General features: G+C 43.9%; 1 protein-coding gene across 2 annotated transcripts in view; it reads left to right on the forward strand.

Moving 5' to 3' along the window:
• Nucleotides 1-10,480, forward strand: part of LOC115594826 (transcription factor COE1-A-like) — an 85,462-nt gene extending 74,982 nt beyond the window's left edge. Inside the window, exons 12-17 of one of the 2 annotated variants that reach the window (XM_030439079.1) lie at nt 2,479-2,544; nt 2,636-2,798; nt 3,066-3,248; nt 4,063-4,260; nt 5,423-5,491; nt 6,794-10,480. In XM_030439079.1, coding sequence (XP_030294939.1) covers nt 2,479-2,544; nt 2,636-2,798; nt 3,066-3,248; nt 4,063-4,260; nt 5,423-5,490 — 678 coding nt within the window. In that variant the 3' untranslated portion in view covers nt 5,491; nt 6,794-10,480. The remainder of the gene's footprint in view (nt 1-2,478; nt 2,545-2,635; nt 2,799-3,065; nt 3,249-4,062; nt 4,261-5,422; nt 5,492-6,793) is intronic. The other variant, XM_030439080.1, reaches the window with a different exon arrangement.
• Nucleotides 10,481-11,826: the final 1,346 nt, after the last annotated feature.

Genomic DNA, 11,826 nt, shown 5'->3' on the forward strand with positions numbered 1-11,826 from the left:
TTCTCCTCTGATTAAAAAGTCTCCGCGCTGCAGATCAGATGTATTTTCATCGTTGCTGCAGTTTAGACCCTCAGGATGTCAAAGCTGGATTATTTTGGACTTCTTAATCAGTTTTGAAGCGTTTTATTTCACCCACCAGATCGACAACAGCTCTTTCATTCTCATTCGTATCAACACGACGCAGCTGGAGGCATTATTCATTCACACTGAGCGGGAGGTAATCCGACCAACAGTGCCTCCTTATTTACAGACGCGACCTGGGACAGATTAATTAGGCGATGTGTGTCTAAATATGAAAAGACGTAAACAAACAAAGTATTTAAAGTGCATTGATCCGAGCAGTCGGAGGCTCTGAGTGATGCAGCAGCCTGCAGACCTGATAATGATGATGTTACCAGAGGATCATCTTTCCTTCCCGTTTATCAGCTATACTGCCTTACTGGAACCGCTCGAACGCCCAGGATCGGGTTTCTATTAGTGAGCGTGTGTGTGTGTGTGTGTGTGTGTGTGTGTGTGTGTGTGTGTGTGCTCAGCTCACCAGTCTGATAATGAGAGGTTAACAGAGAGCCAGCCTGGCCTTAATAATGTGTAAAAGATTGAATTTAGCACCATGGACAGACGCACTAAAAACTGCTGACTGGCTCTGTGACCTCTCATATCCTCACACACACACACACACACACACACACACACACACTGATGGAGAGGCAATATGTTCCACCGGGCACAAACTCACAGGAGAGCGCACATGCAAGCCAACTGTGTGTGTGTGTGTGTGTGTGTGTGTGTGTGTCACGGTGCAGGTTAATACTGTGAAGCACGGAGTAATCTTCTCGGTGTCGCCGGGCGGCCTCACGCTGTGGAAACGACAACACATTAACTGTTAAACAAGACACCTTAGACCTCCGGGGTGAGAGCTGAGAGAGTCGGAGGGAGACGGGGAGAGGGTGGGCGGGTGAGGAGGGATGAAGAGGAGAAACAATAAAGAGACTGAGCAGAAAGAGAGAATTGTTGAGTGTTTAGTGGGCGGGGAGAGGGAGAAAGAGAATTCCCAATGTGGAGGAAAGTGGGAACAAAAAGGGAGTGGTGGAGGAAGGAGGTGAAAATGGAAGCAGAAGAAGAGAAGGAGGAGGAGGAGGAGGAGGAGGCTGAAACATCAAATTCAGCAATAATCTATAACACCTGTGAATAAGAATGAGAGAGCTCACAAACATATTTTTGATCTTAGAATTAATGATCAATATGAGGAGAAACAATCAATCAAAATTCACTCCAGATCTCCTCCAGCTGTGAACAAACACCCGGTTTTCATTGTGAATTACTGTAATTATGCTCTTGCATTGCATGATGGGTAATTTTCTAGGAATGTCATAGTCAGCAGCTAAAAATGTTACATCACAAGGAAATTCTGTAACTAGGGCACAGCTGGAGACTTTAATCCAGCAATGTAGTATAGTAGTCTTACAACAAATTACACTTGCTAACATGACAAAATGCTAACAACAGGCTAACATGCTAACAACAGGCTAACACGCTAACAACAGGCTAACACGCTAACAACAGGCTAACAACACGCTAACAACAGGCTACCACGCTAACGACAGGCTAACATGCTAACAACAGGCTAACACGCTAACAACAGGCTTACACGCTAACAACAGGCTTACACGCTAACAACAGGCTACCACGCTAACAACAGGCTACCACGCTAACAACAGGCTAACACGCTAACAACAGGCTAACACGCTAACAACAGGCTAACACAGGCTAACAACAGGCTAACACGCTAACAACAGGCTAACACGCTAACAACAGGCTAACAAATGGTCCAACATTGTATGAATGCTAACAGGCCAACAGACTAAAAGGCTAGCATGCTAACATATAAAACACATTGCAGTAACATTAATACGCATTAAATGTATTACTGTGTATAACTACATAAATCGGCATGTATTTTACAATAGAATGCTGTATTTTAAATGTAATGTGTGTTACAGTAGAAACACAATCGATTAGTGTGTATCTATTGTATATTACTGTATAATAGTGTGAATTTACTGCAGTTATTATCCAGTAATTTACTGTAGAATGACAGTAATTATTTTTTTACGGCGCACATCGGATCGTGTTGTCCTGATCTGAACGTCGGTGCACAGCAGGAGAGCCTTCAGAGCACTTTAGATTTACTTTAGAGTATATTTTAAATACCTGTCACTTCGAGATGTCATCGAGACACACGAGGAGAGAAGAAGCATAAAAGCTCTCGACTTGACAGCCGATAACTGCCTTTAAGAGGAGCGAAGAGCAATTTGTTTATCGTGAATAGACGGTGGAGTGGATGTGAGTTGACGGTGTGTTGGGGGAGGAAGGAGGCTGAGAGGGATTACACACGCGTCTCTTTAAAATAACTTACATCTGCCTTCATGTCTTCACATGCAACTAAAACTTGATATTACCTTCTTCTTTTCCTCTCAGGAAGTTATTCTGAAGCGAGCAGCCGACCTGGTGGAAGCCCTGTACGGTTTGCCCCATAACAACCAGGTAAGGAACACACACACGCACACGCACGCAAATGCAAAAATAAGTGTTTTTCAGCTGTGATGTTGATGGTTTACTCTCTTTTCTTTTGCAGGAGATCATCCTGAAGCGTGCGGCGGACATTGCAGAAGCTCTCTACAGCGTTCCGCGAGGACACACCCAGCTCTCCGGCTCCACCCACGGCGGCATGATGGGGGTCAACTCCTTCACCGGGCAGCTGTCCGTCAACGTCTCCGAGCCCACACAGGCCAATCAGGGTCAGACTTTATTGCCTTTTTAATGATTTAGCCACTACAATGAAGGCTTTGAGTGTTTCCTTCCACTTCTCCCGATATTGCCTGGATTGCTTTTGATTGCATTGAGACTTTAGATTGTAAATGTACATCCCCAACTCTGACTTAGAATGCAGGGAAGTCATCATCAGTGCATCATCAAAGGAAACACGTGCTGTTATTTGAGATATCATCAAAGAAAATTGACAGAATCTGATATAACAAAACCCTTTCTTTCGTCCTCTCCTGCAGGTTTCGTGCGCAGCAGCAGCAGCGTGTCACCTCACGGTTACGTGCCCAGCACCACGCCGCAGCAGACCAGCTACACCTCAGTTAGCAGCACCATGAACGGCTACGCTAACAACACCGGCATGACCAACCTGGGAGGCTCGCCCACGTTCCTCAACGGCTCCGCTGCCAACTCGCCTTACGCCAGTGAGTGCACATGTCAGTAAACACACACCCTGCATCTGACGTGACGTTCCACACGCTATCAGCCACTTTGTTTTGGGAGAAACGCGAACGGAAACTGTGCTGAAGTTACTCATCATGGAGTCGTTTTAGCAGCTTTGTGGAAAATAAAAATCTACCTCCACTGTCAGAAAACACACGAGCGCTTCAAATGAGCTGAGCTGAGCTGCCACGGAGCTGCTTCAGAATGCAGTTTGAGTGTCTTCCAGTGTAATTACAGGTGCTCAACATGCAAACACGCGTGCAGACGTACTGAACGACCGCACACACACGGCTGTGGACACAAAGTGGGAGCCTCAGATCTGCGGCGTGGAGATTCCCCCATGGGGCTCTCTGTCGCCGCGTCTTCAAAAACAATCACCGGCTCACAGCTCCGTTCCGTCCTCCCTCCATCTCCTCCGCTCCTTCCCTCGCGGCCTTTCATCTGACAGCCACACCTCTTTCCTCTCTGCTGGTTGATTGCATTGCTTTTTCTATTTAGCAGAAAGCAAGAGGGAGAGAGAAGGGAAGGAGGAGATATGTGAGATTTTGCATGCAGATATTAATCTCACGGGTTATGAAACAAATGAAGATGTTTGACTTCGAACAGTCGACTGAGACAAATCTTTACATTTTGAATACTGTTTATAAAATAGACTACATGGACAAATGTGTGCAGATGCTCAGTGAATTAACCAGAACCTGTTTCTCTCCCCTCATCTCGCCCCGTCTCTTCTTCATCCCACCGCCCTCCTTTTTCCTCTCCCACTTCAAAATAATTGACTTCCCACCATCCCAGTCGTCCCCTCCAGTCCCACTATGGCCTCCTCCACCTCACTGCCCTCCAACTGCTCCTCCTCTTCTGGCGTCTTCTCCTTCTCCCCGGCCAACATGGTGTCGGCGGCCGTTAAGCAGAAGTCCGCCTTCGCTCCAGTGGTCAGGCCCTCCTCCTCCCCTCCGCCCTCCTGTACCAGCGCCAACGGAAACGGGCTCCAAGGTAATTTACCGTGACAGCAGCCAGTCGGTCCGAGGACGCTCAGAGGGACGACCTCCCTCCAGAGAGGCGTCGTTTTCATAAACTAGAGTCGCTGTTATCACAGAACACCATCACAAACTGGTTTCAGCCGCTTAAATGTGAAGATTGGACAGTTTTCTTTGACATTTATGAGAGTAAATGAAGAATTGTGAGGTTTGGCACTGATGTCCGGACAAAATAAGCAGTTTTGAAGATGTCACTTTCGGCTCTGGGGACATTTTTTAAACTAAACTCTTAATCGGTTAATTCACTGATGATGACAATAATCATTAGTTGCAGCCCTTCTTTAGTCCAGACTGAAATACGTCAGCAACCATTAAATGGATTGCACCGACGGTCACGATCCCCAGAGGCTGAATCGTGGTGACTCTGAGGTTCACAGTCGTGGTTTTTAGTGAAATGTCTTCACTGCTGTTGAATGAATCATCGTGACATTTAATTCCTGCACCTCTCGGGATGAATTTCTGTTTTATTCTTATACTTCCTTCCCTTTCCTTAATATCTAAAGTGATATCTGAGGCATGAATCCCTCTGCGACTGAATTAGAACTGTTTAGTTAGCGACATTAGCTCACATAGAAACTGCTCACTTCTGTTAATAAACGCTCCGCATGTGAAGCTTTTCACGACTCTAAATCAAACATTCAGATGTGGACCGGCCTCACACCCCTCCCCTCCCCTCCCCTCCCCTCCCCCTCCCCCTCTGCTCCGGTTCTGATCTGTTCAGTTCTGTTCTGTAAGTGATGAGTCTTAATCTGACGCAGATGCGATGATCAGATTTTTCCTGATGTGCACAAAACGATGTGATGTGGTGGAACACGAAACATAATTGCAAACACAATTCAATAAGCCGGTTTTTTCGTCGCATACCTCTGTGATTACAATCTGAGAGATTCCAGCGTCGAGGTTCTGATGCTCCGACCCGACCGCTGAAATAAGAGTCACGTTGAGCGTTCTGAATGTAGCGAACACATGTTCTGCCCGGGAGAGTTTGATCCGTGACTGCCTGTGTACTGCTTCATCTTTTGTATTAACAGGAATTTGTATTCTCTCTCCTCTCGCCCGTCGTTCTCTTGACTTCTAACCCGTCCCTTATTCATTTTCTCTCTGCCTCCTTCTACCAGATCAAACATTTGTGGACTCTAGCAAGTACTCAACAGCCAGCTCTCTACAAGGCCTGGCCTTCACCTGAAGTATGTCCCTCCTCTTCTTCTTCTTCTTCTTCTGTCACATCTCCTCACTAATTGCATTTGAAACTTTCAGTAAACTAACTCATTTTATTGAAGTAATCATCTTCCATGTTTCACATCTTCTACCTCTGAATGATCTCTGTCTCCCGTCTCATCATCATCATCTCTCCATCCTCCTTCAACTTTTTCCGTCCACATCTCGTCCCACGGCACAAATCTAACCATCCTGTTGCCTGGTAACTCCTCCCTGTCCTCCTATTGGCTGGGAAAAAATTATGGGAAGTTATATATTTACCAAAGAAAAAGACACTTGGCACGCAGAATTTATTTCTCAACATCTCTGGCTTTGTTTAGCTGTGTGTGGATCTGCGCTTGCTTTTCACATGCTGTTCTCGTGTGTGTGTGTGTGTGTGTGTGTGTGTGTGTGTGTGTGTGTGTGTGTGTGTACAGAGAGCATGTGCGGGGGTGTGGGAACTCAAAGCTTAGTCTCAAAGCACAGCTGAAATAAACACACCCCACTTACAGCTATACACACACACTTTCCTCTGTCACACACACTCGGTGATCACACACTGGCAGCTTGCGAAGGGAGCGATCAACAATGACAGCTGTTCGGCTCTTTTGACAGTTTATACTGGCAGAATACCTGCCCTGTGGTGTGTGTGTGTGTGTGTCTGTGTGTGAGACAGAGAGTGAAAATGTGTGTGAAAGGAAAAAATAGACCGAGTCGAGTCTCGACTGAAACACTCGAGTTTTGTCTTTAAAGTTTTCACACAGCATGAAAAGTAAAATAATCAGCTCTGCAGTCTCGTGTGTGTGTGTGTGTGTGTGTGTGTGTGTGTGTGTGTGTGTGTGTGTGTGTGTGTGTGTGTGTGTGTGTGTGTGTGTGTGTGTGTGTGTGTGTGTGTGTCGCTCTGGGCTGGGCTCGGCCTCTCCCGTGTTGACGCCCATCCCTCGGGTTTAAATGCAACGCACACCATGATGCAATCTGTCAGGCGCACACACGAACATACAGTAAAATGCGCCAACTGTTCCTGCGCAGAATTAAGTGTGTGTGTTATGTGTGTGTGTGTGTGTGTGTGTGTGAGAAGCAGAGCCAGCTCAGATGATGTATCCCCCCGCTCTTATTTACTGATTTATTCCTCTATTGATGTTTTAAATGTCGCTGCAGTCACACAGCTGCACAGATGGGAAAACATGTTGATGTATTTACGAGGGAATTTTTTTATGACGGTGAAAATATTTGGCTGTGTTTTAAAAGTCTTTTTTGTCTTTTTTTTTTCTCCTCCCTCTGTTTCTCCTCAGCAATCCCGGGAATGATCGTCCCACCCATGTAAAGGTGTGAGTGCATGACGTTGTGTGTGTGTGTGTGTGTGTGTGTGACTGTGTGTGTGAGAGGTGAAGATCAAGCACACTCGAAGCGTCGATCCCGGCGAAGGACGTCGGTGCGAGTCAGACTCCGGTCGCGGATGGAAGCAGCCGTCCAGATCTGAAGGAACAAACCCAACTCAGGCTTTCTAACACAAAAATAACTGCAAGAAAAGAGACGAAAATGAAAAAAAAAAAAACTACAAAAAAAAAACAGTTTGCAAGGAAAATCGTTGTTTAGACTTTGTACACCTCGATGCTTTTATAGGAGAACGGCCACGCCTACATCACGACTCTCCCGGACACAGGAAGTGTATTTATTTGGAGAGATTCCACCTTTTTTTCCCCTTCGAGTGATTGTTGATTTGTTTTTGTTTTTTTATTTTCGTGCAACAGTTAACGTGTGATAATCATCTTCTAACTGTGTCTCACATGAAGGGAATTTTTTTCTATTTATGAAGTTTGGTCATTAATGAAGGAATGTAATGTGAAGAATACCTGATGAATAAAAAAAAAAAGTGGGTCAAATCCAGCCGAAAACAGACGAACACACACTTTAGCTTCTCGTTGCCAAATCGACTCCACCGCCGCTCTTTTTCCAGCGCTAACACTCGTCCTCCTCTGCATCTGACCGATCAGCTGAAGGACTCGGATGCATCCCGCCTGTGAATGATGCTGCAGCTTTTAGCCATTCAGATAATCCCAATGTTTACGAGCTAGTGTGCTACATTTTCTAGAAAGAGAAAATCAGTCTTTCAGCCAAAAGAAGCCGCAGAGAGAAAGAAAATTCTGCCAAGAAACCGAGGCTGGTAGAGATAGATCTGATGAGCTGCCTGTCACAGAGGAGCGTGTGCCGACAGCAGCTCAGCTCTTCAGGATTTGACCCAACAACTCCACCACGCGATGTGTTTTAGAGTCGGACCCCGCCACAGTGACCTCTGTAAGAGGGACAACATGTCTTAAAGACTGCTGCCATTTTTGATTTTGTCGTGTGAGAGTTCTCAAACTTTTGTCTTAAAATATAAATCCTTGTTTTTTGTTGTTTTCTTTTGGTTTGCTGTGTTGTTAATGATTTTTTTTTTTTTTTTTTTTTACTGTGATTAGCCGGCCAATCAGATTGTGTTTCTTTTTTAACTAGCTGCCCACTTTTCTGGTGTGAGTGACGACTGTAGTGGGGAAATTATCCAACGGTGTGTCTTAAACGCTGCGCTGCAAAACAATGTCGAGTCTATAAAACCTTCAACTCAGTCTTGTTATGTGAAAACATCTGAGACGCACGTCTCTCAAGTCTGCCCTTCAGTCAGGATCAATTTTTACAGGCCAGCTGTTTTTGAGGGGCTTTATAAATGCTAAGACCTGGCAACAACATCAAATATCAGGATTTTTTTGACAAAATGAATAATGACATGATAAATAATCATCAGTAATGTTGATGGAATGACTCAGTGGGTAAATAAGAATTAGAAACAACATAATTTTACTGTCATGTGGCCTTTAAAGGTGCAATATGGACAGATATATTAACTAAAGTTAGCATGCTAACCGGCTAGCCAACCCTCCTAGTCTGGACCACTGGCTGCAAGGCTAACTAAGCTAGCAACAGTTAGCAGCATTTAGCGGTTACTTGAATGAAATGCTGTTTGTTTTGACAGGTGACCAGTTCTTACATGTTGCACCTTTAATGCCACATCGTGATAAAACAATACGAATAAAAACAATATCCAGAATCTAAGATATCATGATAATGATGTGATATTAATGATGCTGCCTGTTTAAATCCCCTTTTTGCACTAAAGAGGTAAAGATGAAGGATGAATTTTCCACATCTTGGGAATAAAAGACGTTTTTTGCAGCGCAGGACAATTAGCCAGCGACATGTCTTAAATATCTGCAGGTGTGTGAGATGATTAAAGTCTCTGATGGTTTGTTGTGACAGTCACAGCTCGGTGTGTGTGTGTGTGTGTGTGTGTGTGTGCTTCAACAGTCTTAATTCATTTGTGTTAATTTTGCCAAAGCCCTTATTTGATGCATCAATGCCTAAACAGTCTTACGCCACAGTGTGTGTGCTACCTGTCTGTTCAGAAACTGTGTAAGAACGCCACACTGTGTTAATGTCGCGTTCACAGATACGTCGTTTGTTCGTCATTCAGGTTGATGACATTTGCCACCAGTAGGAAATATTTGAAAGCGTCACGTGCTGACAGAGTAAATCACGCTTATTTAACAAAAAGATGAATTTGTAAGTCGTTCCTGAGGGGATCTGGACCTCCAGCTGCGTGGACGTTAGTGCTAAATAAGATATTAAACATCATTTAGAGAAAGACAGAAGTCAGTAGCTTCAGTAACTGAGACTGAGCTGTCGTTAAAGTTAAAAATTGGGATAAAAATGTTCCTCGTGTTTCTCTCACGTTTAAGGAGCTGAACGCTTTTAAAGGAGACATATTATTTTTCTTTCCTTCAGTGTTTTATAAAGTTTCTTGTGTGTTTGAAACACCCTGTCCGAGTCAGCGCCGACAGAAGCTCCTCTCTCCCACAGAAAACGCTGCTCCTTAAACGCCTCATCAGTAGCCCCGCCTTTAATTTGTGACTCTGTGATGTCACTCTGCGTCACCGTGTCGCACATTTTACAGAGTTTATGCCTCGCAGCTTGTCTGGAACATAGGAAAACGATTTAACACAGCTGCTCTGTTGTTGCCGGGTCAGGCGTGTGTGAGCCGACCAATCGGAGCAGAGTGGGTGTTCAGGGGGCGGGGCCTTAAAGAGACAGGAGCTCAAACAGACAGAATGAGAAAACTGACGTGTCTTTGTTTCAGTCGTGACATAAAATGAGTGTAATATGTCTCCTTTAAAACGTGCTCCTCGTTTGTCTTTCACAACAAAGGATTTGAATGGTTTTTATTTTATTTTATAGTCTGTGTTTTATCGTGTCCATTCATTAAAAGCCATACTTCCACTGCTAATTTCAATCAAACTAAAACAAGCCATTTTTTTTTTATCATTTGTAAGTCGACAAAGCAAATGTCGTCCCCGCTGTTGTTAAACAATTCTGTTGCGTTTCGAAGGCGTATAGAGTTAAATATGATTATCTGTGTTTGTCTCCCGTGTGATTGGATGTTAAAATGGAACGGAGTGACGAGGAATGAAAAATCTCCTGCTTCAGTTTCCTTTTTGATAATCTTCTTCCCCTCCTTCCCTCACATGTCCTTTAAATAAAAAGAATGAGCCACCTATTTATTTAATCTCGAACATGAGACCACTCTTCTGTTGGTGTGTGTGAGTGGCTGCTACAGTGTGTGTCCGAGTGTCTTCAGAAAGAAAAATGTGATGTTTTAAAGCTAAGGGATGTTTTTTTTTGTTTTAGTTTTTTTTTTATAGTACATATATAAATACCTGTACAGGTCGGAGTGAATAGAGGAGTTGGTTTAAACACTTCTGGAGGCTTGTCACAGCGGTGGTCATCATTCACACATTATCAGCAGTATCAGAGCGAGAACAGAGGAAACTACTGTAAAGATCATAATGTTGATTTTTTTTTTTTTTTTTTTTTTTTGTATTTTAAACTCTGAAGTGTAAAATAACTTTTTGACTCTCACTATATTTAATTAAAGTTCTTTCTTCTCTGTGGAAAGGTGTCGGTCTCTGGCTTTGTCGCTCATCGCTGTCATTAAAACTGCCGCAGAGACCCGAAAGGGAACTGAGCTGCACCAGAACTTCTTCGTCTTTCTCTTTTGCAGGATTGTGTCAAACAACAGCACCGAATTCATGCATTGAGATGTCAGTATCAAAAAATAAAAACATGTATTGGCATTCTGGACGGAGATCAGGGATTCCTTGAGGTCCTGGTGTGAACAGGGATTTCTCCAGATCCAGTTCTCAGGTGATCAGAACCTGTTGGGTTCACCTGTGATGAGACTTTATCAGAGGGCTGCAGTTCACCTGCTCAGGTGGTCGTGTGTCTTCAGGGAGTCGACACCAATCTGAGTTGAGTGTTTGAGATAAAATTTAATTTAATTTTGGACAGTTTCTCTACATTTTGTTTCCTCCTGATCACTGACTCCTACTTCACCTCCAGGTTTTGGGTCCAATGTTTTTGTCAGAACCAACAATCGGCTGTTAGTTTTATTCCCACCGCCACCTTTTAGACACGAGGGACATCCAAAATCTCCTTTTCCTTCCCACGACTCAGTGAACTTTCTACTGACTGAGGAGGTGAACGTTCATTCGATCTTCCCTCCAGGCAAAGAAACATCTTCAAGTCTAATGTTGGAGATAAAATCGTTTTTTAAATCCCGTCCAACAACATTATCACACAAAAGCGACCACACAACTCAAACAGATGTAAACAGTCCAGTGCTGATCTTTAAATTGAACCATCTGAAGAGATCTTGCTTTATTGCAATGTTCGTAATTTTCAAAAAAACATTTTAACTAAATAAAATATGTAAAAAAAAGTCCCTAAATACACACATATATTAAATATAATCACACAACACCACTAGAAGTGGTGTTGTGTGATTATATTTAATATTTGTGTGTATTTAGTGACTTTTTTTACTTGAACAGTTCAGTGACAGATCTTCTGAAACGTCGCGTTACGTCACCACTCAAAGAGCTTCACAGCTGACTCACAAGCTGAAAAGACAAAAAGGACCCCGGGAGGAAAACCCACAATAAAAGCACAACAAGATTTATTCAAATGTGAAGTAATTGAGTTGAAATATGACTCAACACACTGAACTCATTCCTCACTGTTCGGGTGTTAAGCTGGGTTTGAGCCGGAGAGGTCGGGCCGGGTCAGACCGTTACACAACACGTGGACGAGCCGAGTTTCTCTCAGAGGGAGAGCGAGTTCCATTATTCACATCGTTCTTCTTCTATTCTTCTGTCACATCAGCAGCTCTGATGTTGAGCAAGACTACCAGCGCTGCCAACGCTGTGTGTGTGTGTGTGCGTGTGTGTGTGTGTGTGTG

This window comes from Sparus aurata, chromosome 13 (assembly GCF_900880675.1).
Source record: "Sparus aurata chromosome 13, fSpaAur1.1, whole genome shotgun sequence".
Lineage (NCBI taxonomy): Eukaryota > Metazoa > Chordata > Actinopteri > Spariformes > Sparidae > Sparus > Sparus aurata.